Below are 27,901 nucleotides of genomic sequence, written 5' to 3' on the forward strand. Positions count from 1 at the left end.
TTTTGGGAATGAGACGGCGGCGGCAATTTGGGTTCTGATGTTTAAGGTTTAGGTTTTTATTTGTGTTGTTTGTTTTTACTGTCTATAAGCCTAAATGAGGACAAAAAATGAGATGAGCTTTTGGCAAGCAAAACAAAGTGTGCTTCATACACTCAAGGCAAGCTTAGCGCACGACAAAAAAATGGCATGTAAAATGAGGCAGGCTGGCACACGAAAATTGAGATGGGTCAGTGCATGCAAATCGAGGCGGACCGATGCACGCCAAACAATGTTGCCCCAAGCGTACGATTCAACCATTGTTACTCACACGAAACATTGGTGTTGGAGGTGGAGTATATATAAGCTGCTATCAATATAGAGCAGAATTTAGTTTTAATCTCACAAGTCAACCATTGTTGCCCATATGAACCATTTCTATCAGGTGCAAGACATTTATAACAAGGGTTTAGTTTTAATCCCATGTGTCAACCATGTTTACTGTACGAACAGTATGGGCCGAGGGTAGGCATTTATATATAGTAGGTTTAGTTTTAATCTCATGGGTCGACCATTGTCACCCGCACGAAGCATTGGTGCCAGGGGTAGGCATTTGTAGGCTGCATTAATAGGGGATCTCAGGGGTCAACCATGGTTGTTGGACGAAGCTTTGTTGCCGAGGTGGGGCATTTATAAACCGTTATCAACCATTATAGAATTCACACTAAAGTAGTAACTTTTAACATATAAACCCCTTCTTAAAAAAATATATATATATTTGTTCACAGCGATGCGGTGAAAGGAAAATTTTGAGTGTGTTAGGAACTGAAACGCGCCGAACTGAGGATGTTATTTTTATGGCCCGATACTCTTCACCTGTTACTATTCACACGCCTCTACCCTAAACCTCATGGGCCTCCATTGCTTCTACTGCGCCTTGGGCCTTCCTGAAGGTATGAGTTTGGGTTGCGTCTCCTTACGCCTAAACCATTAATTTAAAATATATATATATATATATATATTTTTTTTTTGGTTGAATTTTTGTTTTTCCCATACCACAACAACAAACTATTATCTTCATGTTCTACAAAATGTATTTTGGTGAAAATTTTCTTATAATCCATGTCAAAAAAATTCAAAAAACAAGAATATAAATTTAAAGGTATTTGAATCTAGATAAAGTAACGTGGAAGAAAAAGAAAATTAATGGAAACAGAAAAAAGGAGAAAAAAAATAAAAAAAATAAAAAAGGATACGATCGGTACTTTGATACCGATTCTCATCCAGTGATATCGTTAGCAAGTTGGCGACTTAAATCAATAATTCTCGCTATCTTTTTACCGATTCCCCCATTTTCAATTTTTTAAAAATTTTCAGGTGTGTTTTTGTTAATTTTTTTTTTATCTTTCTTACCATAACTGACACACCCCGACCCAGAAAGTCCACTTGGACCCTGAATCGAGCTGTGCTGGCCGACACCTGGAAGGTGACGAAGCCATAAAATGTGATAGTGTACAAAAAGTGAATAAATTTGAATCTAAAAGTGTCTAAGTACCAGAGTGCGCTACGAGTGGGAGCGAACCCATTTCACACGCGATGTCAGAGCATAAGTAAGGTACAGTAGTATGGGTAAGAATCATACCCTCAAAAATATCCATCAATACTAAGATTCGCCACAGATTCTTGTCGATACAAACTCAGCAGCTAAAACCTGGAGGGCACCAAACAGAAGGTGTGAGTAAGCAATAAAACCAAGCTTCCCAAAGTTATTACCTCTCTAAAAGTAATGCCCCTAAATGTAAAACCCGTATCGTTTTCCATAAGACAGTACAACATATGTATTATATCCAAACCATACTCAGAAATGACCAAAACCACGGTTTGCCATTAACTCCACCATACATTAATAAGTAGGCCAAATGAACTAAATCAATACAAAGTGATATATCAGTCAGAGTCATCTAAAATGACATGTACAACTTATCCGTATCTCATCAATCATGGCTAGCATATAAGTCGGAGTCACCTCTAGTGACCTGTACGACTTATCCATATATTATCAATCCTGGCTAGCATATAAGTCGGAGTCACCTCTAGTGACCTGTACGACTTATCCATATCTCATCAATCCTGGCTGTACGACTTATCCATATCTCATCAATCCTGGCTAGCATGTTAGTCGGAGTCACCTATAGTGACCTGTACGACTTATCCATATCTCATCAATCCTGGCTGTACGACTTATCCATATCTCATCAATCCTGGCTAGCATGTTAGTCGGAGTCACCTATAGTGACCTGTATGACTTATCCATATCTCATCAATCCTGGCTAGCATATAAGTCGGAGTCACCTATAGTGACCTGTACGACTTATCCATATCTCCTCAATCCTGGCTAGCCAATAGCTCAATAAGTATACCTGCACACGAGTCGGAACCACCTAAAGTGGTCTGTACGACAAGACTGGGTGTAAATAAGTGCTACGATCACGTGATGACTGGGCGAATAATCGCGGGTCACCTACGAGTCGGAACCACCTAAAGTGGTCTGTACGACAAGACTGTGCACCTACCTTGAATCCAAGGTGAGCGTAAGGTGCGGGATGTGAACATCACGTGAAGGACTGTGCCCTGGCCACGGGCGGGAGCACTAACACCGGGATGCAGGTTTATGAGCTATACTATATCTCAACACAATCGTACTCACTACCATCACTAACATCAACATGTACTCACCTGAAGCTTACCTGGGTGTCCTGCGTCCACCTTTGCACTTGAAAGCATTCCCAATAATTATATGCAAGTAATATACATATGGATATACCATGATGCAATCTAATACTCAACCATGTCGTAGCATTTTCAATTATACACAATACAGTGGGAAGTGTACAATCAATAACGCCCTACACCCAAACTACTTATTTTCAGGGATAATTATCCATAACAACCCAATTAACACTAATTAACTAACTAATTCACAAAACTAAAACTTGCCTTTACCAATTTCCTTTGCATTACTCAATTTCCCAAATAAGGCTTTTGTCTCAAATATTTTATGGCTGCATCTAACGTCTCGTTAGACTGCCTACGTACCCTAAATAGGGATCAAACCATTCGTAGTTCATATAGGTACTTCAAGCATTCACAATAATTATATGAAGGTAATATACCTAATCAATTTAAAAGTGTCGATAGAACTCTCAATAATATGCACAATAAAAAGGAAAAGATCCACTCACCTGGAGTCCACGCTATACTTCTCTAGCGCACGCATCGAGGCGTCCTGAATGATCGGTCTCTGTGGCCAATTATCAAATCACATCTCAGAACTCTTATCTGAAGAATACGTAATTCACATAAAACAAAACCTCAACGACATTCTAAAATAGTTTGATACCAATTGACCACAAGTCAACCGTCGATCAAAGATCGACGGTAGGGTTTACAACCCTATATAACTTGACCTGGAAGATCCGCATATCAGATTTTCAATCCGCAACTCCCAACGATCCACAATATGTTTCTAGAATAACATATTAAAATTTCATTACGATCCAACGGTCAGATCTCCGCCAATTGCCTAAAACAAGTGGCCGTGAACATTTATTTTACTAACTTACAAATCCAATTCAGGAAGATCCGTAAGTCAGATTCCCGATCCGTAAATTCCTATAATCTTTAAATATTACGTATTATAATGTATCCAATTTTGGTGACGATCCAACGGTCGGATCATCGATTCACATTTTTATCAAGTAACGTATCATAACGAATTTAGGTTCCAACGATCAACCTACGTCATTCAAACGACAAAACTGAATTCAAAACATTCGACATAGCCTAAAAATAGCATTGGCGGCTCACTGGCCACGCGCCGCCGCATGCGCCGCCGCGGGTGGCGGTCGACCGCCCCGGCTCGCCGGAAAATCTAACTATTTCCAAAAATTCTCAAACTTCACAGAAATGAAGATCTCAGTGAGTGGAGCAACTTTCATACCTGCCACGAAGTCCAAAAGTGGACGGAAGATGGTCAATTTTGCCCACGAAGCCGGCGGGTGCCTAAAACTTCCCGACGTCGATTCGTCGTCTACGGTGGTCCAACGGGATCAAGGTTGGTTGGGTTTTGCTCCTGGGATGATGGGCTACAAAGCCCAAGTGGTGGCATCGGCCATTTCTTTGCCGATTTGCCGGAAAATCGAAAAGGGTGGCCGGAGCACCATTGATTTTCGTCAACTTTCGTGGCCTCAAACCTCCACATCCCATGGTTAATCAAGGTGGTTCTTGGGTGGGTTTTGTAGAGGGGAATGAGAGCTTCAAGATGGTGGTGGTGGCATCGAAAAAATCCACCGGAGTTGCCCGGAATCGGCCTTGGAAAATGAGCACCCGCGGTGGGTGCGGGTGGACGAAAACCCATGTCCCCTTCTTTTTTTTTTTTTTTTTTCTTTTCTTCCTCCATTTCTGATTGGGCCTCCCCCACAAAGTGGGGATTTAATTTAAATAAACACTATCCTTGAATAACCAATTTCGAACGTCCGTAACTATACCGTTATAATTCGGACTCGCAAACGGCTTTCGCCTATAAGTTCGTACCAATGAGTACTACGAGGATATGCTAAAAGAATAAGTCCCACATCTTTCAAGTCGATGGTCAACGGAAGTCAAAGTCCTTGCCTCTAGGGCAATTTCGTAAATTCACGCTTTTAAAATAAAATAAAAACGTAAAATTTGGAACGGGTTGTCACAATAACAAACTATCATATTTATGTTTTTCAAAATATCTTTTTCCATACAAAATCTATTATATTTCATATTTAAAAACTTGGAATCAACGATTTAAAACCTAAATTTAACGTTATTTTTCATCTTTAAAAATCAATAAAAAATAGTTTCAGGACCTAATAAACGGTAGACCATATCCAAAATTCTTGCAATATTTTCCTCAACTGCAACGGAAAATATTTTTTAAAGTTAAAACTGTGAGTTATAACAAATGCCCCTAATCCCTAAAGCTAAAATTTTAATTTTTTCACCCGTTATTATTCAAACGCCCTTAATCCCTAAACCTCATGGGCCTCTATTGCTTTTGCTGCACCTTGGGCATTCTCGAGAGCATGAGTTTGGGTTACGTCTCCCTACACCTAAACCATTAATTTATTTATTTTATGTTTTGTTTTTTATTTTTGTTAAATTTTTGTTTTTCACATACCACAACACAAAACTATCATCTTCATGTTCTACAAAATATATTTTCAAAGAAAATTTTCTCATAATCCATATAAAAATTCGAAAATTTTCTTATACTCTACTTAAATTTAAATTTGTATATATTCACCACACAATTTTTAAATTTTAAATTTAATTAACAGTAATAAATAAGAGGAAGAACATGACATCATAGTGTCACTTGGTGAGCGAAAATATACCATCAGTAAACTAGCTGTCAAGTGTCAACCCATTAGCAAAAATCTTAAAAGAAGTTGTGCTACTTCATGTATCATTAAATAGTTATAAAAGGACAACCACCATAGGGTGTCTAGTAGTTGATGACGAATTCCAGATTCGAATTCCACACGACATGTCCTGGATCAATTTTTGGCACTTGTGAATTACACGATGGTGGCCAGCAAAAACCTAAAATACCTCTGTAAGTCTTTACGATTCTTAAAAATGGATTGTCATAACAAAACTAACGGATAGTTTTGTTTTAAAAAAAAAAATAGTTATAGAGAAACCTCACCTCAATTTCAGGTTTAAGATGTTCGTTAGTTGAACCGTTATTATATTCTGCTTTGGGATGCGTCCACGTATCATTGTCATTTGTGAAGGTTTCTAATTCAAGTTTGTGTTGTATTATATTAATTTTTCAGAATAAAACAATAATTTAAGATGATATATGCACATGGGTGAGCTGGAGAGCGGCGCGATGCGCCACATTATCCCTCCCTCCTAATTTGTCACATTTAACCCCATAAATTGTTTAATTGGAAAAACGTCAGCTCAAATTAGAACACATACCAGAAGGCTGCTCCCTCACAATTCAGCGGTCATACTTCTTCTAGATAATAGGTAAGGAGCTATTTCTTTTTACACGACAGCGAATCATTACTTACACGAATAAACGTCATAATTTAAATTATTTATTTTTTAGAAAAAACTTAAAAGTCCATTTATATATGCCAAATAAATTTACAATCATAATAACAAATAATATCGTTACATCATTTGTCAAGCTGTTTGATTCATATTGATTATTATGAATGGATTCATATTTTGTAAACAAAATATTAAGTTATGTCACGTTGTATAAGTAGTTAAACAATGTCCTTCGTCAAAACACCATGGTATGGTTCTAAGATCATCTTCAACCGACCTGGCCTTGTGATCATAAAGCTAAAAATAGCTTGTTTTGCTATGAAAAACGTCTTCAACCAAAGGCTAAGCCAAAGGGCTCGTGGGCCCCATCTGGCAAAAAATGGAAGAACCAGCCAAAGGGCTGGTTGTTCATGCCTTATAGCCTAGCCCAAGCACATGCTACCTAACGTCATACTGATGTCAGGTTACTGTTTGACTTTTTTTTTTTTTTTTTTGACAAAATTAAAAAAAAAATCTATATAAATACCTAAGCCATTTCTACCTTATTTCTCACATCATTTCCACAATTTCTTACTACCTTACCTTATTTTATTTCAATTATTCACCAATTTTACATCCTTTTCGTTCTATAAAGATAAGAAATTCAAAGACTTATTAATTTAGCGACAAGCGGCACTCAAAATATATATGAAAACCTTATTGTAATATGATAGTTCAATTCAATTAACCATATTAATTCAATTAAAATAATAAATTATGTTTGGCTTATGGTCATTTTACCTCTTCGATGGGAAATGGTATAAAATATAGTTTGACACAGTTCATTAAAATATAATTTCTTGTAAAGCCCTCGTAGGTTATGTCATCAAAGAGAGATATCACTCACGATGGGCCCCTCTCATTTCTTTACTGAAGGCGCTACAGTAATCCTATAAAACTATATAACTCAAGTAAAATTGTAGGGGAAATATGAAGGTAGGAAGAAGTTCCTACTATATCGTGCTGAGCACTTCCGGATCTAGTTTTTGATTCGGGGTTATTTTAATTTTGGGGGTGATGGCTTCCTTTGGGGATGAAGCGGGGGCGGCGGTGGCGGTTTGAGTTCTATTGCTTCAGCTTATGGTTTTTATGTTGTTGTTTGTTTATGTTGCTTACAGGTTTATGTTTGTGTTAATTTTTCGTTGTATTTTGTGCTTTGTTTGGACTTAATCCATTTATCACAAATTATAATTTCCGCACATCTTTAATGAAGTTTACTTCCTGACGAAAAAAAAGGAAAAAAAAAACTTTTAATGTTAAGGCCTCTTTGTTAACTAAATTTAGCCCCGGATTGATAAATAAAGTCACCCAACACAATTAGTAGTGTATGATTTAAAATTTGATCTACCCTCAATTATATTATATGTGCCTAAGAAAAAGGAAAAAATGTGCAACTTGGTTCGTCATCTACATCATGAGTCATGAGGGTGGGATTAAGATACAAATTTCATTTTCATTACTCATACTCCACCCTGTCTTTGTAAACAAGTTATGTTGTTAATCATTATCGCTATTATTGTTTTTTCGTAGAAAATATTCTTAAACTTCTTCTTGAGAATATGAAAAGGAAAAATTGAACACACAATCACTGATGCATATATAAATGTTCTTTAAACGTCTAAGTTGTAAATTTTTTACGGTACTCAATCTTAAAGCCAAGGATACAAAAATTTGATTTCCTTTCTTTTGATTATTTTGCGATTGTAAAGCAAATGAGTTGGTTCACTAAATCATGCTAAATTATAAACGGAGAAAAAATCTATCATTGTAGAAGATAAAAAAGCATATCAATTAAGGCCATCAATTACAATTAGTAGCTGAAACTTTCCATCAATTATGTGATTAAGAATTAACCATTGATTAGATTTTAATAAATGAGAATACCGAATATTTTGAAGGAATTTACAATTTTTATAGAACAAATAACGCTTTTTTGCACGCGTAGAGTAACGGGTAAACATAAAAACTCAGCCTCTGGAAATTACAAAACGTCGTCACTTCACAGCAGGGAGTCCTCACGTCTGCCTTTGGTAAAGTGAACCATCATGTTTCTCAATCACGCCTGCCAATAATACATGGTTTTGCCAGATGACCGCCAATCGCAGCAAGCGTTCTGGCGCGTGTGAAACGGATGAGCGTGGTTTTTGATTTTGGCCGATCTGTAATCTGTTTAAGTAACAAAAAAGTGGGGAATAATTACGTCACGCGTGGGTGGTGAGTTACCAAATTTGCGGCTAAGACCCCGTTTGGATTGTGTGGAAGTTGTGAAGTGGGAGTGGGGAAGCTTGTTTTATTTCTTAATCACGTTCCTAATTGGGATTAAGCCCGCATAATTCAAGGCTCCGATACGCATTTAAAACGCTTGTTTCCTTATGTGAATTGCGAGTAATTTAAGTTTGCGGTGTCTATAATGTCTTTTTCTTTTTGAGGTAAAATTTGCCTTTTGGTTTTAATTACTTGCCTTTTGGTTTTGCTTTTCTGTCCACTATTTTGCAGATTTTATGTTTGAATCCACGCACAGCTAGTGGATTTTTTATTTATTTTTTGAACAAATGATATTATCTACATTAAAATGGTAAAGGATAGAGATAAGTCTCACACAGGGCTAGCCATAATAATGTCGTTTAAATTCGCATTTGGTGAGAATCGAACCTAAAACCTAAAATCTCTCACTTACAAGTAAAGAGAAATATCATTATATTGTAGAACCAAGTGGCCCTAATATGTCACATTTTATCCTATAATATGAGAAAATACCTGAAATTAGAACTGATTCCTGAAGGCTGATCTCTCACAATTCAGCAGTCATACTTATTCTATATAATACTAGGCTTCTTATATACGTAAGGAGCTATATCTTTTTACACAACATCGAGTCATTACCTACACACATAAACATTAGAATTTAGATTGCTATTATTTTATCATCACCTAAATATCATAATTAAAAGAATTTATTTAATTTAAAGTCTATTTATATGTGTTGAATAAATTAACAATTACAATAATAAATGGTAGCTTTACATTACGTCAAGTTGTGTGATTCATATTGATTTAATCCATCTATGAAAGGATTGATATTTATTAAATAAAATATTTAAGTGATGTCACGTCGTATAAGTAGTTAAACAATGTCTCTCGTCAAACACCATGTTATGACTCTAAGCCCTTGTGGGTTATGTCATCAAAGAAGAGATTTCACTAACGATGGGTCCCCCGTATTTCTTCATTGGAGGCGGCTACAATAAGCCTATTAAGCTAATGAATTCAAGTAAAAAATTGCGGGGTGAATATGATGGTAGGAAGAAGCTTGTACCTCTTGCTGAACACTCTCGGTCCAAAAACCTAGTTTTTGTTGTGGGTGTTATTTTAATTTTGGGGTGATGGCTTCTTTTGGGAATGAGACAGCGGCGGCAATTTGGGTTTTGATGTTTAAGGTTTTGGTTTTATTTGTGTTGTTTGTTTTTGTTGTCTACATGCCTAAACGAGGACAAAAAACGAGATGAGCTTTTGGCAAGAAAAACAAAGTGTGCTCCATACACTAAAGGCAAGCTTAGCACACGACAAAAAAATGGCATGTAAGATGAGGCAGGCTGGCACATGAAAATTGCGATGGGTCAGTGCACGCAAAATCGAGGCGGACCGACGCATGCCAAACAATGCTGGCCCAGGCGTACGATTCAACCATTGTTACCCTCACGAAACATTGGTGTCGAAGGTAGAGCATATATAAGCTGCTATCAATATAGGGTAGAATTTAGTTTTAATCTCACAAGTCAACCATTGTTGCCTTTATGAACCATTTATGTCAGGTTTAGTTTTAATCCCATATGTCAACCATGTTTACTGTATGAACCATATGGGCCGGGGTAGGCATTTATATAGGGTAGGTTTAGTTTTAATCTCATGGGTCGACCATTGTCACCCACAAAAGCATTGGTGCCAGGGGTAGGCATTTGTAGGCTGCATCAATAGGGGATCTCAGGGGGTCAACCATGGTTGTCGGACGAAGCTTTGTTGCTGAGGTGGGGCATTTATAAACTGTTATCAACCATGTTCACACTAAAGTTGTAACTTTTAACATAGAAACCCCTTCTTAAAAAAAAAAACATTTGTTCACAACGATGTTGTGAGGGGAAAAATTTGAGCGTGTCAGGAACTGAAACTCGCCGAACTAAGGATGTTATTTTCATGGCCCAATACTCTTCACCTGTTACTATTCACATGCCTCTAAACCCTAAACCTCATGGGCCTTCACTGCTTCTGCTGCACCTTGGGCCTTCCTGAAGACATGAGTTTGGGATACGTCTCCATGCGCCTAACCCATTAATTTAAATTATTTTGTTTTTCCCATACCACAACACCAAACTATTATCTTCATATTCTACAAAATGTATTTTGGTGAAAATTTTCTTATAATCCATGTCAAAAAAATTCAAAAACAAGAATATAAATTTAAAGGTATTTGAATCTAGATAAAGTAACGTGGAAGAAAAAGAAAATTAATGGAAAGAGAAAAAAGGAGAAAAAAATAAAAAAATGAAAAGGATACGATTGGTACTTTTAAACCGATGCTTAGTTAGAGATATCGGTAGTAAGTTAGCGACTTCTATGAACAAAAGGTCGCTAACTTCATACCGATCCCCCCATTTTCAATTTTTTTACATTTTCAGTTTTGTTGTTGTGATTTTTTTTTTATCTTTCTTACCATAACAAACTATCATATTCATGTTCTTCAAAATATATTTTTCCGTGCAAAATCTATTATATTTCATATTGAAAAACTTGGAATCAACGATTTAAAACCTAAATTTAACGATATTTTTTATCTTTAAAAATCAATAAAAAATAGTTTTAGAACCTAATAAACGGTAGACCATATCCAAAGTTCTTGCAATATTTTCCTCAACTGCGATGCAAAATATTTTTTACAACTAAAACTGTGAGTTATAACAAATGCCCCTAATCCCTAAAGCTAAGATTTTAATTGTTTCACCGTTACTATTCAAACACCCCTAATCCCTAAATGTCATGGGCCTCCACTGCTTCTGTTGCACCTTGGGCATTCCTGAGGGTATGAGTTTGGATTGCGTCTCCCTACACCTAAGTCATTAATTTATTTATTTAATGTTTTGTTTTTTATTTTTGTTAAATTTTTGTTTTTCACATACAACGACACAAAACTATCATCTTCATGTTCTACAAAATATATTTTCAAATAAAATTTTCTTATAATCCATATAAAAATTAGAAAATTTTCTTATATTCTACTTAAATTTAATTTTGTATATATTCACTGCACAAATTTAAAAATTTAAACTTAATTATTTAATATTGTATATATTCACTGCACAAATTTAAAAATTTAAACTTAATTAACGATAATAAATAAGAGAATGAACATGACATCATAATGTCACTTGATGAACGAAAATATACCATAAGTAAACTAGCTGTCAAGTGTCAACCTATTAGCAAAAATATACCCACAGTTTCATTTCCAACTTTGGCCTTTTTCCCACGGTTCCCTTCCTGTTTCCCCCCTCCCAATAAAATGTTCACAATTTTATTTTTACTTAACATAATTAATCCAAAGAATTAACCCAAAATCCCCTATTAGACTAACTCCAATGGTAGGCTAAAAGCCAAATTACCCTCCAAAATTTTCCCCCAAACCTAATCCAACCCAAGGGGAAATTTTAGGCTAAATGCTAAATGCTAAACCAAGGCCAAATTCCCTTCAAAATTTAGGCCAGAAATCGGAGTGGATTCCATCCAATATTGATCGGAATTTAAATTTTTTTAGATTAAAATGTTCATAAAATTAATTTACGATAATCTGCATATTTTTTTTTTTTTAAAAGTTTAATTTAACAAAAAAAAAAGTCTAAGTTAATTCTTTAATAATCCCGGATTAAAATTTTAGGATGAAACTGTTGGAGCTGGTCTAAAAACTAAATTTTCCGGACTAAAATATTTGGGTTTTAGCTTAAGTCTTAGTGCATTTACCAAACAAATTATTAAATTAAATTAAAAAAAATAAAAAATATATATATAATTAAAAAAAACAGCTGGAGCTTTGAGAAGAGCAGACCAGGTGTGGGGTAACTATATGAGCATCCACTCCCCATTCTTCCGTTCCTCTTTCTCTCTCTCGCTCTCTCTCTCTCTCGCTCTCTCTCTCTCTCTCATCTCTCTCCTCCACCACCCCCAAAAGAAGGAGAAGAAGAGAGTTGAAATTCTAAACCACCACCACCCACCAAAAAACCCCCACAATACTCTCTCACTCACTCCACTTCGCCGCCGCAATGGACCCACCACCAGTGGCCCCGCCGCTGCAACCCCACCACCTCAACTACCCGGAGTCCCTCGACTCCTCCCCTCGCTCCCGCAACACCGACTCATGGGACGATCCCATCCCCTCCACCAACAGGCTCCGCCTCATGTGCAGCTACGGCGGCCACATCGTCCCCCGCCCCCACGACAAGTCGCTATGCTACGTCGGTGGCGACACCCGAATCGTCGTCGTCGACCGCCAGACCTCCCTCTCCGAACTCTCCAACCGCCTCTCCAAGACTCTACTCAACGGCCGACCCTTCACCCTCAAGTACCAGCTCCCCAGCGAAGACCTCGATTCCTTAATCTCCGTCACCACCGACGAGGACCTCGACAACATGATCGACGAGTACGAACGCACGGCTAACCACAGCGGCGCTTCGTCCAAACCCTCACGCCTCCGTCTCTTTCTCTTCCCCCTGAAGCCCGAGTCGTCGCAATCGATGGGGCCCATTCTCGATATTTCAGCCAATAAGTCTGAGGACTGGTTCTTGAACGCGCTCAATGGCGAGTCCGATATGCTCAATCGGGGCTTCTCCGACTCCGCCTCCGTCAATTGCTTGCTGGGTCTCGACGACGATTCGATTTCAGGCGGGGCTGCCAATAATTTGGACTCCGGTTCGAGAGACGTCGAGGCTTCAGTTCCTGCGAATTGCAAGAATGCCAAACAGGGCGGAGGTGGCGGCGGTGGGAACGGGCAGGACGTTCACTCCGTCCCCGATTCGCCGATGCTTGAGAACTCCTCTTCGTTTGGGTCCACGTCATCGTCGCCATCGCTTGCGAACTTGCCGCCGATTCGGGTCCACGTGGAAGATGGTGGCGGCGGAGGAGGTGGAGATCGGATTAGAGTGCAGGATCATAAGATGGGGATAGAAGAGCAGTTCGCTCGGATGACTGTTGGTGGTGGTGTTGGCCCTGTTGGGCAGAGGCAAGACGACGGTGGCTTCGCGGTCCTTTCATCGCCTCCTCCGATTCCCACTACCATCGTGGCATCCGCCGCGCCAATGAGCACGGCCACCGATTACTTGAATCGAGTAGTTTCGGACGACGAGCGATCCGATCACGGCGCCCCAGTTGGGTATCGAAAACCGACGCCTCCTCAGCCTCAGCTTCAGCCACAGACTCTGCCTCCTCAGTCTCAGCAGCCTAAATCTAGTGGCGTTGTTGATTTGCCCTCCCCAGATTCTGTTTCAAGGTATGCCTAATTTTTCACGATAATTGGCTTGATTAATCGTTTAGAACTTTTGTTTTTAATTATCTGTCTGTTTAAATTACTTATAAGTTGTTGTTTGGGGTGATGGTCAAGTGATTAATTGGGGATTATAATTTCAATTCTGCAGTGACAATAGTTTATCAAATGCCATGTCTCGCCCAAAACCTGTAATTTATCAAGACCCAGTGGTTCAAATCCCCTCTGCAAACGCCAGGTTTCCGGCAAACCTAGTTGATCCGAAATTAAATCTTTCCGATCCAAACACTCGGATTCAGATGCAACAACAGGTTCACGATTCTGGGTACGTTTTGCAATCGCAATTCGATCATCAACAGCAGCAGCAGCAGCAGCAACACCAACAACACCCACAACAAGCACAACAGCCACATCAATTTATACACGCTGGAACACATTACATCCAGCAACACCCAGGTTCGGTCCCCATTCCGGCGTACTACCCAGTATATCCGCCCCAGCAGCAACAGCACCACCATCATCATCCCCAGCTTGATCAGCAGCAGCAGCAGCAATACCAAGTTTATTACATGCCTACCAGGCAGCCACAACCTTACACCACTTTGCCAGTTCAGCAATCGAATATCAGCGATTCTGCCGCTCCTATCCCTTCGACCCGCTCCCAAACGCCTCCTAACCCTGCCATGTCCTCCCCTTCTGCGCCTTACAACCAGATAAGGAATCCCCAAATTGCCAAACCCGAACTGGGTGCCCCAACAGGGGTGTACAGAACGGCAACCACAGCAGCTCCGCCTCTAGTTCAAGTCCCATCTGCTCAGCATCAGCAGCAATTTGTCGGCTACCCCACCCAGATGCACCATCCGTCCCAATCGGCCGTTCCTTCTTCTGGGGGCAATGCCAGTTATGCCTATGAATATGCTACTGATCCCTCTCATGCGCAGATATACTACACACAGCCTCTGGCGCCCTCAATGCCTTCTCAGTACCAAACCATGACGTCCGCGGCCGCCATGGGGCTGCCGGAAGTCTCTGCTCAGCTTCCCACCGACAGCATCAAGCAGCAGAGATGAGGGAAGTGAACAATGCCTGGAGAAGGAAACAATTTTGGGGAAGTGGGAAGCTTTGATTTTTATCTTTAAAACTTGTGTATCTGTTTCTAGAGTCTTTGGCTTTGGTATTGGTATTTGGTTGTGGTATGTATTTGTGATAGATAATAAGCAAAACTTTGGTCGTCCTCGTCATCCTCATCCTCCTCGTCGTATTGGTATATGGTTGCCTGCTCCATTGCCGCTGCCGTAGTCGTCATCCAAGAGAAGTGGATAGGAATATGAGAAGGTGGTGTCTGGGATTATAATTATATACTGTAAAAGCTGGAAAACTCAACCAAACATAGTATTGTGTGCTTGTGCAGATCAGTTTCTGAATAAATGTTTTATAAGTAACATATAGTTTTCTTTTAATATTGTTTTGCTTAGTGCATATTGGATGAGAACGGCTTGTGCATGTTTCGCCACTCAATTGCAAATTTGTGTGCAGAAGCAGCCACTGTAATCGCAGTTTCGTGATGAGAGGGAGAGGGAGAAGCACAAGCAGTCACTTTGGTTCGTTTGCGATTGGTTTTCAAGGAAACGTTTCTGCTCATAAGTGCTTTCGTTATAATGGGAAGTGCTTCTTGACCGCGACTTCTTCCTCGAGTCCTGTCATGATTGCGAGTTGACGAAAGAGCTTTACGACGGCATTGCCCTTCTTCGCTCACGAAATATTCTCGGAACCGGTTTTTTCCCCATGGGTCAAGCTTCCCCATTATTAACCCCCGCAGGAGTCCGGGCCGTTTCTCAATCCAAATGTTGCTAATCATCCTCTGCAAACTAAAAACGTTTTTAGTGTTTTTACGTTAAATATATTCAGAAACGTTTTTTTATTGTCAAAAAATACTAGTCCCCACCACTCTAATTTAAAACTCCTGACGTATACAAAAAAAGAAATGAATTCCTACCTCTCTATAATAAAATCTGTGGATTATAATTTGGATACATCCCCACCAAAGCAAATGGTGTAGCTTTGCCTCTAAACTTGGTAATGGCATCTGCGAGGACGGTGACACAAATCTTGTGTGGAATTGGAATTGAGTAACATCAATCGACAACGACATCTTGATCTCGTCAAAATTTGAAAACTTAACAAACAGACAAATAAAAAAATAATGTCGACCAACCACAATCAGCTAACCTCATCAGATCAAAATTGACCCGTAGCAAAAAGTGCATCGTATTCGGCAGCTCACTGATTTTCATGTGAGTAAACCAGTCACACACAGCGTTTTAGATTCTTCTTGTTTTATTTAACCTAGTAATTAAATGGCGGGTGATAGTACGAGGTTTGTGCTTTGGTTTTGGGTTGGGAGAGAGATTTCAGAGATAGTTGTACTACTGTGATTATAATTAAGTTACACGTGTTTCAAAGTTTTTCAACTCTCATGGCACGCCAAAGTTGTTTTTCATAATTTTTTTAATGTACCAGAAATACGATTCGATAAACCGAGTGTCACATTATAATTGGTTATTTTTTATTTTTTTTTAAGTTTTCACCAAATTGTATTATTACATCTAACGTAACAAGTCCTATTTTCGGCATACTGAAAAATTTCTTGTTGCCTTCACTCCAATCTAAGTGAAGGCAAGTAGCTCATTACTTTTAAGTTTTAAGCAACAATTTGTGACTACTATACTAACGGAAGCAGATATGAGTTAAGCGAGTTAGTCATGCAAAAGAGCATGTTCTACCCGTAATTTAGATTAGAATAACGCAATTTGCAGCGGATATCAAACAAGTCCAAATAGAAAGAGGGACGGACCATGAAATTTGACACTTTCAACATCCAATTCAATGTTCAACATGAAGGATATGTGAAATGTCATATTTTGATCCCTAGTTTGGCAGATGGGGCATACTATTTAATTAACGAATTATTATTTATTTATTTATATGATCTCATATCTCTAGCTTTGCGAAAGACAAAGAAAGCTCTGACAAAAGAAATCGGCGCCATTAATTCTTCATCATCTCCTGTCACATTCATACACAAGAGGAATAGTTTTGTTTTTGGAATTCGAGTTGGATTCGATCCGATTTGCAGTGGCTCCCACCAGAAGAGCTTTATTTGATTTCTACTTGTATAATGCAAGCACAAATATGCGGATTCTGGGGCCCACTATTTTCAAAAATATTTTTCGTTTCACTTACTCACTTGTTAAAACTTGTATTAAAAAATACGCCAACAAAACTGTATATCTAAATAACATTACTCGCTGTTACGTTAGAATTGGTAAATTAATATTGACCCTTGCAAAAATGATTTTACATGTACGTAAAACGATAATATGGTCAGTTAATGTTAACCTCGAACACTCTCACACATTGATCTGCCCCGCAAGAAGCGAGCTGTAAGCTACCGGAATCTTCATTCTTGCAGTTTCTCCACGCCAAACGGTTTACAGCAGAGACATGGCACATCAACGGCTCAAGCCGTACGACAAGGGAAGCAACTGCGCCTGCTACTCCATCATCAGATCTTTTAACAGATAGATTCCACAGTTCAATGAGTCCGTTTTCCATTCCAACTGCGAGAAGCCCTTCGTTGCTCTTGCAATCAAGACCGACCCAAGATAGGGCCATGACGCTACTACTGAACTGGGGAAGAGTCGCGAGCAGCTTCACTGAAGACTCATTTTCCACAGTCCAGATCTTCACTGTCTTGTCCCTCGAGCCTGTGGCAAATTCGTACCCGTATGGATTCCAAGAGCATGCCCATATAATTCTTTTGTGTGCCTCCTGCTTTGCTACGAGCTGGTAAGTAATTTCATCGGTGCCTAAACAAAGACATCAGATGAACTATGTATCACGGGAAGTCTTACAATCTTTTAACGGGCACTGGTAACAGTGAAAGTACCAATTGGCTTAAACTAAAGAGTACCTGCTTTATCGATTGAAAATACAGAGAACTGGCGATCCCTTGACACAGCCAACAGGAATTTGTCATCATGAGAGAATTCCATTTGTGTCACTGTCAAAATATGAGACTGCAAGCGACCAACTGCTTTCCATGAACCAATTTGCCATAGCCATATATCTGCTACCGCTGCTGATTGGGCCTGCAACATAATCATGTTTAGTATAACAAATTAACGATAACTTATGAAACAAGTTATTCTTGTTATGCCTTACTTTCAAATGATTTACACTTCTTTCGGGACCATCAAATAATTTCCTTCAATTATCCACCAGTCAAGTGCGCTCCATTCTCTGGAGCAATGTTTTGCCTAAGAACTTTATAAGATTACCCATGTTTCAGTAATTATCCCAGCAAGTACAATGACTCCACATACCTTACATGAAGAAGCAACAAGCTTCCCGTCATGATCACTGCACAAAGCAAACAGCTCATTACCGTGACCGTAAAGCTTGTGTGACTCTGGCCATAGTGTATGCCATGCCAGTTGATCTTCAATGGGAGGTTCAGTCAACACAACTGGAACAGCATCAGGAATGATTTCAAATGTGTCGAGGCCATCATTCTTGTCTGGGGTATGCTGCTCAGCTGACAAAAAGAAACAGAATCAATAAATAAATTAAGCCCGTAAAAACAATTCCTAATAGGTTTCTGTGATAGCCCAATTGGGGCTTCTGCAATTAAAACCACATTAAAATTACAAAAGAAAGAAAGGCGAGAGAGAGAGAGAGAGAGAGAGAGAGAGAGAGAGAGAGAGAGAGAGTTACCATGAACATAAATAGGTTTCTGTGATAGCCCAAGAGCAGACATATTTGCACCCAAAATCTGAACACCTACTTGGGAATCATCTGAAAAGTTAGATGTTTGTGAAATGGCATGACCCAATGTCTTCAAGAAAGACAATGGAGCTTCAAACACTCTGGCAACTTTCTCATCAGCTCCGCTGACAAATCGATGGTTCCCCTTTCGTTGGATGATGGCCACACAGTTAATATCATGACCATGGACTTGAGGCCGAGCAATTTCATGCCAAGACTCCTCCTCTCTAGGAGACGCCTCATTTTGCCAAGGAGCAAAAATTCGAGTTGTCTGATCATGACTGACTGACAGCAAGTATTGACCAGATCTTCCCCATGCAATATCTGTTATTGCTGCAAAATGCCCAGATGGAACCTTTTGTGGTTGCCAATTTTCATAGTCAGTGCCAACATTTTTCCAGAGATGGAAAGATCCACCATATCCATGTGCTAATATTGAATCTCCATTAGGGCTCCAGTGGCCACCATAAAACCCTAGAGCACAATGACTTAATTCTCCAACAGTAACAACATTCATCCAGATACCAGATGTCTTTTCGGGTTTCCATATCATCATTGTCTTGTCCATAGATGCAGATAAGATGCTTTGGGGTTGACAGTAGGCAATCCCTTCAGAAGATGCATTTGACGGGGGTTGCCACTCCACTGAATACACCCAATCTTCATGTCCAATTAGAAGAGATTCCAATGATATCTGATATGACGTCGTGCCAGATATAAGTACAGGGCCTTCAATATAAGATGCTAAGCTTACTTTTTCTTTCCGGTAAGCACTCTGGTTGCTGTCCAAAGACTCCTTTAAAGCCATCTTCCATATGCGTATGCCTCTGTCTTGAGATGAACTAACAAGTAGTACATTGCTTGCCTCACCATTGGTGCACATAGGTAATGCGAAATCCAGACTTCTGATCCAATCTGTATGCCCCTTCAACTCGCACCCTCGAACAAACTACATGTACATATGAAAAGAATTCAAAACATATTTAAGGCACAACAATGTCTAAAAAAAATCAGACAGTAAGATTGATTAATATAATGCAACATACCTTTCCTCTCCTCTCCCCGCTGTAAAGGTGAATTTTGTTATCCAGTCCTCCCATTGCCAGGACTAAGTGCCCAGTACTTCCAGGCAACTCTGACAGCGAAAGCGCTGCCATGGGTTTTGTACCAACAGAGAGAGAATCCAGATGCAACAGTTCACAGTCACCTAGAAAAACTCAGAAAAGTCATGTTTCCAATTGATTTTGAAATTCTTTCATTTGATGTGAAGGGAGAACTTTTGGCTGTATCATTCACTACAAAAACATGATATTTTCGTGCTAGAGAGATGTTCAAAACTTTTTTATAATGTTTGTTTCAAATCCATAACATGAACCTAAGTAGATCGATTTAGGGAAGAGTTTGGAGGAATGGTGTTGTCACTTCATGAATTGTCTTGTACCCCTTCTTTGACATTGTCAGTAGAATCAAACGTGTAGAACTAAAGCAAATCAACTTAGATATTAAATCTATAAAACTTATGAAAGTTAAAAATTTTTGATTTAGTCCATTGAACTTTGGGCTCACCTCCACTAGTTGATGGAAACACAACCTCCCATATATAAACCGTACTATCGGAAGACGTAGAGGCAAAGACTGCCTCAGTTTGAGAAACCATAATTCCAGTTATGCATGTGACACCCTTCTTGTGCAACTGAGGTAGTTGTTGCACATACCTCCACTGTAAAGGAAAAGCAAAGGGAGTCCATGAAGATAACACATTTCAACAGAAAACAATTCTTTCAAATATACTCGTCACTCAGAGACAATTCTTTCAAGTAAACAGTCTTCCGAAACTGAAATAAGTAACGAACTAGCTAGGAAATAAATGGTAGGACCTAAAACTACAACTTTTCACACAGTTTTAACTAGCCATTCGCTACGTTCGTTTGGCAATTCAATGCAACCTACTGTACTGATAAGTTGCGAAGGAAACTTTAAGAAAACACCAACAAAAAACAATAAGAACTGCGATAACATGAACACCGGTAACGACAAGATTATACCTTTCCTTCAAGAACAGAGCACTCCCACAAAATAATTACACCAGCAGCATCTCCAGAGAGCAAATAATGCCGGTCCAAGTGTTTAGCTGTGGAAATCCGCAAAATCTAGTCAGAAACCCAGATAACAACTTAAAAAATGTAAACATGAATTCAGAAAACACTAAAAATACTCTTTTTTTTTTCTTTTTTTTTCTTCACTTGTTTCTGAGAAGTCCCCAAAGTACCTCTGAATGCAAACTTGTTACTTGGGAGCCACTGCGTGCAATTCACAGCAGCCTTGTGACCTGGAAGCGTAGTCCAAATTTGGGCAGTCTGCAGCCATTTTTGTAAAAAATGAAAAGACAATTAGTTTCAATACAAACTGAGTTCATAAAGGGGAGAGAGAGAGAGAGAGAGAGAGAGAGAGAGAGAGAGAGAGGACCTTGGGATTGAAGATAACAACGGCGTTTTGGGCACCGAAAGCGACTAAATCACAAGCACCCCACGAGACGTTGTTGACGATTCTGTTGCAGCCTGCTCCTATGAACACTCCCTTCACTCCAACCCCACGCCCTCCCCCTCGACCATCTCCGCTAGACATGGTGGAAGAACTGGCTCTGGTTTGGCAGACTGACGGCGGCTTCAGCCTTCAGGTGTTGGAACTCGGAAGCTCTCGGTCTGCTTTTGCTGGTTCGGGAACAAGTCAGAGTAAGGAAGAAAGAAGTGTTTGGGCCGTCGTTAGACAAATGGGGCGAGGCCCAAAATCTAAGACTTATTTCTTGGGCCTAAAAACTATAAACTCAAGCCCTGTTACACCTAAATATCGATATTCCTATTTAAAATTATTGTTCTAAAAATTTCTGTCTAGAGTAGTTCAAGCCCCAAATAGGCACTAGGTGTTTGGAAATTAAGAAATGGTTTTTAGACATGCTTAGGCGTTTTTCTAACTTACTGAGGTGCTGGCCTAGACCCACTTAGGTATTGACTAACCCCCTTAATCTGTTTAAAACTATCTAGGCGCTAATCCTAACCCACTGCAAGACCAGCCCCTAATGTCTTTTTTTTAAAATTTTTTTTTTTAGTACAACAATATTTTTACATTAAATGGAAAAAGAGTTCGATTAAATCACACAATGAACAATCTAATTTAGTATCGAATTCGTCATTTATAGGATTCGACACTACCGTCTTTTAAAACATTGTTTTAAGCTGCATAGTGAGTGTACCCGCCGGAGCGAACGTGGCGCGGCCATTACTACGAGTTCAATTGATTCTTGTCCAGTCCACTTGTCCAAGTTTGAATCTAAATTAATATTCCACAAACTAAAAAAATAAAAAAAAACAAAATAAAAAGTTGTACAGGTGGAAGCCGAACCGTCTGTACACACCTGTCCCTGAATCCTTAGGTGTCGCAATAGACTCAGGTTCAGATTCAACGCCCCACTCCACCGTCTCAGCCGCTTCTACCGCGAAATGCTCAAACTGTAACAACCGAAAGACCAAGCTTCAGATGGCGGCAATCCAGTACGACATTCGCTGCGCGCTTCTCCTGAATCATCACGCATCATCGTTATCATCGCCATCATCATCCACGTCACCGCCGTCGTTATCCACGATTCGGTCCCTCTGCCCCACCCTCCTCGGCTCGCGCGCCTCGGCGGCGCGTCGAGTCCTCTCGCTGTCGACCTCGTGCTGGACGACGTCGTTCCGGCTCAGAGCCTTCTCCACCGGCGCCGGAGAGGCCGCCGCCGTCAAGCTTCCGGAGAAGCCGTCGATATGCACGGCCGATGAGCTCCACTACGTGTCCGTGCCGAACTCCGATTGGAAGCTCGCGCTCTGGCGATACCACCCGTGCCCCAAGGTACTGAATTTAATTTTTGAAAAGGAATTAATTTCTGTTCAATTTAAATTTAAAAAAAAAATTTAAATGGAACAATTTTTAGGAATTAATACTTATAATTTACGAGAAATTGAGGTTGAGTGTTGACTGAAACAGGCGCCTCAGAGGAAACATCCATTGCTGCTGTTATCAGGAGTGGGGACCAACGCCATTGGATATGATCTCTCTCCTGAGGTAACATTTGCATGATATAATTGTTAGTAATGTTCAATTAATCGTTTAATTAATATATCTATTAAAAAAAATCATTTTTCTTGTTAAAATATTGTTAATTTATAGCCAGATGATAGAGAAAAGTTGTAAAAAAATCCCAAATTTACGGCTTTGTTCATAATTTTTGAGAAAGAATACTATAAGGAGTGAATTTTCAGTGTCAACATGTGCATTTTATGAGTTTGTTTATTTGTGATTGCTGATGAATGTGGCATATCTGCAGTCTTCGTTTGCACGTTACATGTCTAGGCAAGGATTCGAGACATGGGTTCTCGAAGTTCGTGGTGCTGGATTAAGCGTGCAAGAATCGGATCGCAAGGAAATTCAGCAATCTGCCCGTGAAAGATCTGAAGAGATGGAAGCTGTTTCTGAGAGTGCAACTGATGCAGCTTTTCCTGCAGGAAAGCAGTCAAATGGTTTTCCTGTTGCCTCCGCACCTGAGACTCCTGCTCGAGAAGAAAAACATGATAATTCAGCTTCTAAGAGTGCCACTAATGGAGCATTTTCTGCAGAAAAGCAGTCTGGTGCCTCAGCATCTAAGGTTCCTGCTCAAGGAGTGATTTCAGCTTTCAGTGGAGACGTTACAAATATAATAACTGTAGGGGATGAATCAAAATCAGTGACAAAGTTGACAGAAACTTTTACGCAGCTGTCAGAAAGATTTTCTGGCTTTCTTAGTGAAGGTCAATCGAAGATCATGTCTGCTAAGTTGCTTGACCAAATTTCAAAACTATTTGCTGGTTCTGCATTATCTGAACGTATTAATGAGATAAACGATAAGATTTCAGGCCTGTTAGAGACCAGACAAAACTCAGCTATTGCTAGCCAGATCAAGGACCTCAGTCAAAGGCTTGTAAATATCATCGAAGAAGGTCAGCGATCAGTTTCACCTCCATTGTTTGACTTGCAAGAGCGTTTTAATTCCACGCTGGAAGATTTCCAGAAACAACTTGAATTGATGGTGAAATATGATTGGGACTTTGACCATTACTTGGAAGAGGATGTACCTGCTGCGGTGAGGTGACAATTTATCTTGATGGAAGGCTTTCATATGATTGCCCTTTTTGAATTTAGTCTTTAGAAGAAGCATCCATTTTGATTACACATAGTATCTTCTCTATTATATTGAATCAGATGATTATCCTTCCTTTTACATGATGAATTTATGGTCTTCAAATGTCATCTTTACAGATGGAATATATAATGGCAGAGAGTAAGCCAAAGGATGGGAAGTTGTTAGCCATTGGACACTCAATGGGTGGTATTTTGCTTTATGCAATGCTTTCACGATGCGGTGAGAATCCCTTTTTCCCCCATGCATTTCTTTTTCTTTATCTTTATTTGCCTTTTGGGTGGAATTCGCTGCTCTATGTATCATTGTTGATACTTGATTGGTTGCATACTGGTTTACGTGCTGTTTTCCTACCCCTCATGCAGTGTTTTAATGTGTTATTTTCTTTCCCCAATACAATTGAGTCCGGTTGAGTGTTATTCAGTTACATGAAAATTTCTCTTAAGAACTTGCTTAAATACTGATAGCATATAGCATTGATTGAACGCTTCCAGATTTGATTCCTTGATATGCTTTGGTACTATTTTCATTTTGTAATACGTGTGAGAAATGCTCCAGTATATGAATCTGATCTGGTAGCTTCATTATTTCATCTTTAAGGTTCTGAAGGAAGAGAGTCTCAATTGGCAGCTGTTGTAACATTAGCGTCGTCACTTGATTACACTTCTTCAAAGTCAATTCTCAAATTGCTCATACCCCTTGTAAGTGGATGCAGAGTTGCGGTAGATCATCTCTAAATTAAGTACAATGAATGTGTGTAAGTGGAGCTTAAACATTGTTAAGGAACTAATGTCAAGGAACTTGTCATGCAGGCTGATCCCGCCCAGGCTCTCAATGTGCCAGCTATTCCCTTAGGAACACTACTGACAGCAACTTATCCTCTCTCAAACCGTCCTCCTTATGTTTTCTCTTGGCTCAATAACTTGATTTCAGCAGAGGACATGATGCATCCAGAGTTGTTGAAAAAACTCGTTTTGAATAACTTTTGTAAGTATTCCTACCGACACGATATACTTTGTCAATTCCATTTGAGAAATTCGAAGTCAACCATGATGGGTGGTTATTTAAAAAGAAGTTGTTAGAGCCACTCTCCATGGATGTCTCTTACTGATTCATCAACAAGTCAACCATTAGTGATTCTGTGCTTTTTACAAATGGCAGGCACCATACCCGCAAAACTTCTATTGCAGTTAACAACAGCTTTTCGGGAGGGTGGATTACGTGACAGGAGCGGTACCTTTTTGTACAAGGACCATTTAAACAAAAGTAGTGTCCCTATTTTGGCAATTGCTGGAGACCAGGATCTAATTTGCCCACCTGAAGCGGTAGAAGGTAAATTCATATCATAGACGGGCTTATGTTCTCTCTAAATTTTCTTTGATTCGTGCTCATGATACTTTGGTGAACCAGAAACTGTGAAGCTGATTCCACAGCACCTGGTTACATATAAACTATTTGGAGAACCCGGTGGTCCACACTACGCTCATTATGATTTGGTCGGAGGCAAATTGGTACGAAGTTTTCTTCTCCGTCTCTCTCCCTCTCTTATGGTACAATAGTGTGACGTTCTCTATTGATATATTTGTTTGCACAGCCACATGTTTATAGCTATATGCGATTGAACTGCAGGCAGTGGAGCAGGTCTATCCATGTATAGTCGAATTTCTTTGTCAGCACGACTCCAAATAATTACCAAAACCATGAAACTTAATCCCTTCAACTTGTTACGGGAGTAAGTTCAACTTGTTACGGGAGTAAGCTTTATTTCACAACCAGCTTGAAAGGCTTTCATCATGTTTATTGGTGCACGACCTGATCAAGTTCTTTACGATAACCGGGTGCATAGAAGCGTTCCACACAGGAAGAACTTAAATTCCTAAAGTATAAGTTAATACACAGGTGACCCATTTTGTTATTTTTTGTTTGAGGCCAGCATGATGGAGGAGTAGTTTTTTCACCTTCAGCATTTTGTCAGCAAGTAGCAAAGTAGTGAACTCGAAAAATTATTGTATGATTCTAGAACATAGCTACGTGGTGTAACCAAGTTACGGATTACAAACCCACGTGGCCGTATATCAATCTCTTGTTTTCTTCCTTAGATTCTTGTGTACAATTCCTACAAAGAGTGTAATATCTTATTAGTATCTTTCTCATCATGTGACGTTAAGGTCCGCTATTGTAGCTGTACGTTTCGTGTTCTCAATAAATTTCATGGAGCGGTGGAAGAGCAAGTAAGAAGTTGAGAATCTTATTATTTTGAAAGTTTCATGTCTTTTATCTTTAGAGGGCATGTTTTTTAATTCGTTGTAAGTTTGTCGAACCGGCTGATGAATCCAATCTCCCGCGTCCTATTTCCGTGAATTCTGACCTTAATTTGCTGATCTCCCGCGTTCGATTTCCGTTGAATTCCGACCTGAATTTTCGGACCCTTAATTTGTAGCAAGCTTGGGTTGCAGAATCTAACCAATGCTGTCAGGATCACAGAGACCATCCCTTGTCGTTGTGGAGTTTTGTTCCTAACTTGTACTTGCATGTTTTGTAGCAGCACAAGTAGATAAGCAAACACAACACTGGGTGATTGGTAATGGAGGCACACTTTCTGTCTCCCATGGTACAATGTCTACTCACTACTGCTTCCAGTATATAGCAGCAGATGTCGTAAAAGCTAAGTAGTGAGTCAAATTTAATGGCTCGAAATGCATCGAGCTTTCTTACACGCTAAACCCTCCCAGTGGCACGGCATAACAAGCTTGGAGAATTGTCGATAGAATGCAAGGCGTGTCATGACATACATTCTGTTGACAATTAGCGACGCTTGTCGCGTTAGGGCCAACATGGATGTTTTGGTGTGCCATGATGCGAGGGTTAGAGTGTCATACCATACATTTTTCTAACACTTTGACACGCTAACCCTTGCATCGTGGCATGCCAAAACATTGTTGTTGGCCCCAACATTAGCCTTGCTTCTAAATTATTCTAGGAAGGAGTAGACCCCGGAGTCTTAAATTATTTTTTTGTAAATTACTACAAAATAGTAGGCAATTATATATGAAGGTCACTGATTAAGCTGACAATTTACAAAGTTCTTACTGTAAGAATGCGTGTAAATATTTAGTTACAATAATGAACATGTTCTTACTGGTAAGAACACTTGAAAATTTTTAGCTCTAAAAATGAACATATTCTTATCAGTAAGAACATGTTCATTATTTGAGCTAAATATTTACAAGCCTTGTTACTGGTAATTACCATCAATGATCTTGGTCTCAGCCTCAGAACTCTGCAGCCTGAAACTTACCATCCATCTGCACATTGTACCTTCCTTCTTCCTCCCTTTTTCTTCTTCGATCACTTCCACGAGAGATATTGTAAACTAGTCTGAAGCAGAATTCCAACTTGGTTCAAGACAGGCCAACTGGCCAAACTCACATATGTCTGCGTTTTCTTTCTTCAACAATTGTGCCATCCTGCTTTTTAACGTGTGATAATTGCATTTTCTTGTCTAGTGGTGAGCTTGGAGGGGTATGATGCTCTGATAGATTGGCCCCGGGCTAACCTGAGCGTGAAGAACTCGAGCATTCTGCACTTAAGATATCGCATCACGTGAAAAATATCCGATTACCCTTAAGATATCGCGACCTCACCGACACATAAACGGGAGACGTTCACGTGTTTGTTTACTGCAGTGACTAGTGAGGGAGAAAATCAGAATCCACAAGGCCACTGAAAGGTTAGTGACAGAATGCAAAATTGGACAAGTTAGACCATATACATTCGGACAAAGAAACTCTGCTTTAAGTCAACAGAAGAGAACACGCAGATTAATTACTAATTACTAATTACTAAACTGATCAAAGGACAGCTGGAATCTTACTGTCTTAATCTTGATTAAATAGTTTGGTGGAGTCCACTCCCCCTGTGTTCGCGCTAAATGGTAGGTACATAGATAGTCAACTGTCTTAATCCTACTGTTTAACAACGTGATGAAATCATGAGGCAGTTGAAAACACTTTGCAGCCAGTTGCTAACAAAAGATAGTTTATATTCTACCTTAAACTAGTCTAAGTTGCGATAAACGAGATTCCAGCTTAGGTGCACAGGTAAACACATTCGCTCTAACAATGTAGCTTAGCTGACATTTGTTGCTAACATAACAAGAATAAATTCCAAGGCTTTTTAGTTAAAATGGTACCTAAGATTGTTATAACTCATCACTTTGATTCCTGAGA

General features: G+C 39.5%; 3 protein-coding genes and 1 long non-coding RNA gene across 4 annotated transcripts; 2 read left to right on the forward strand and 2 right to left on the reverse strand.

Moving 5' to 3' along the window:
- Positions 1 to 1,486: 1,486 nt before the first annotated feature.
- Positions 1,487 to 4,423, reverse strand: LOC148689814 (uncharacterized). Its single transcript, XR_015957979.1, has 3 exons — positions 3,977 to 4,423; positions 3,219 to 3,277; positions 1,487 to 1,687 (listed from the first exon to the last, which is right to left on the reverse strand). It is a non-coding gene; the product is annotated as an uncharacterized LOC148689814 (long non-coding RNA).
- A 7,769-nt stretch (positions 4,424 to 12,192) lies between these two features.
- On the forward strand, positions 12,193 to 15,078 carry LOC137730861 (uncharacterized). The gene is made up of 2 exons (XM_068469853.2): positions 12,193 to 13,642; positions 13,788 to 15,078. Exons 1-2 carry the CDS (start codon positions 12,420 to 12,422, stop codon positions 14,704 to 14,706), a joined length of 2,142 nt encoding a protein of 713 aa, XP_068325954.1. The 5' UTR covers positions 12,193 to 12,419; the 3' UTR covers positions 14,707 to 15,078.
- A 1,869-nt stretch (positions 15,079 to 16,947) lies between these two features.
- On the reverse strand, positions 16,948 to 22,008 carry LOC137731950 (elongator complex protein 2). Its single transcript, XM_068471216.2, has 10 exons — positions 21,876 to 22,008; positions 20,930 to 21,174; positions 20,733 to 20,820; positions 20,509 to 20,594; positions 20,030 to 20,183; positions 19,510 to 19,670; positions 18,413 to 19,412; positions 18,022 to 18,233; positions 17,610 to 17,787; positions 16,948 to 17,505 (listed from the first exon to the last, which is right to left on the reverse strand). The coding sequence occupies exons 2-10, from the start codon at positions 21,086 to 21,088 to the stop codon at positions 17,021 to 17,023; spliced, it is 2,523 nt and encodes an 840-aa protein (XP_068327317.1). The 5' UTR covers positions 21,089 to 21,174; positions 21,876 to 22,008; the 3' UTR covers positions 16,948 to 17,020.
- Positions 21,998 to 25,903, forward strand: LOC137731784 (uncharacterized). Its single transcript, XM_068471004.2, has 9 exons — positions 21,998 to 22,348; positions 22,484 to 22,561; positions 22,824 to 23,615; positions 23,792 to 23,894; positions 24,273 to 24,373; positions 24,485 to 24,659; positions 24,834 to 25,004; positions 25,083 to 25,183; positions 25,302 to 25,903. The coding sequence occupies exons 1-9, from the start codon at positions 21,998 to 22,000 to the stop codon at positions 25,359 to 25,361; spliced, it is 1,932 nt and encodes a 643-aa protein (XP_068327105.1). The 3' UTR covers positions 25,362 to 25,903.
- The last annotated feature ends 1,998 nt before the right edge of the window (positions 25,904 to 27,901 follow it).

Source organism: Pyrus communis, chromosome 16, assembly GCF_041283825.1.
Source record: "Pyrus communis isolate YQ-2024b chromosome 16, ASM4128382v1, whole genome shotgun sequence".
Lineage (NCBI taxonomy): Eukaryota > Viridiplantae > Streptophyta > Magnoliopsida > Rosales > Rosaceae > Pyrus > Pyrus communis.

Excerpts from the sequence above, each read along its gene's own strand:
- LOC137731784 (XM_068471004.2), top strand. The coding sequence starts at position 21,998 with ATGGCGGCAATCCAGTACGACATTCGCTGCGCGCTTCTCCTGAATCAT. Across the intron at positions 24,660-24,833 it reads ACTCGTTTTGAATAACTTTT|GCACCATACCCGCAAAACTT; the intron begins GTAAGTATTCCT and ends TACAAATGGCAG. Across the intron at positions 25,005-25,082 it reads CCCACCTGAAGCGGTAGAAG|AAACTGTGAAGCTGATTCCA; the intron begins GTAAATTCATAT and ends TTGGTGAACCAG.
- LOC137730861 (XM_068469853.2), top strand. The coding sequence starts at position 12,420 with ATGGACCCACCACCAGTGGCCCCGCCGCTGCAACCCCACCACCTCAAC. Across the intron at positions 13,643-13,787 it reads TCCCCAGATTCTGTTTCAAG|TGACAATAGTTTATCAAATG; the intron begins GTATGCCTAATT and ends TCAATTCTGCAG.
- LOC137731950 (XM_068471216.2), bottom strand. The coding sequence starts at position 21,088 with ATGTCTAGCGGAGATGGTCGAGGGGGAGGGCGTGGGGTTGGAGTGAAG. Across the intron at positions 19,413-19,509 it reads GCGGGGAGAGGAGAGGAAAG|TTTGTTCGAGGGTGCGAGTT; the intron begins GTATGTTGCATT and ends ATGTACATGTAG. Across the intron at positions 17,506-17,609 it reads ATTTTCAATCGATAAAGCAG|GCACCGATGAAATTACTTAC; the intron begins GTACTCTTTAGT and ends GTCTTTGTTTAG.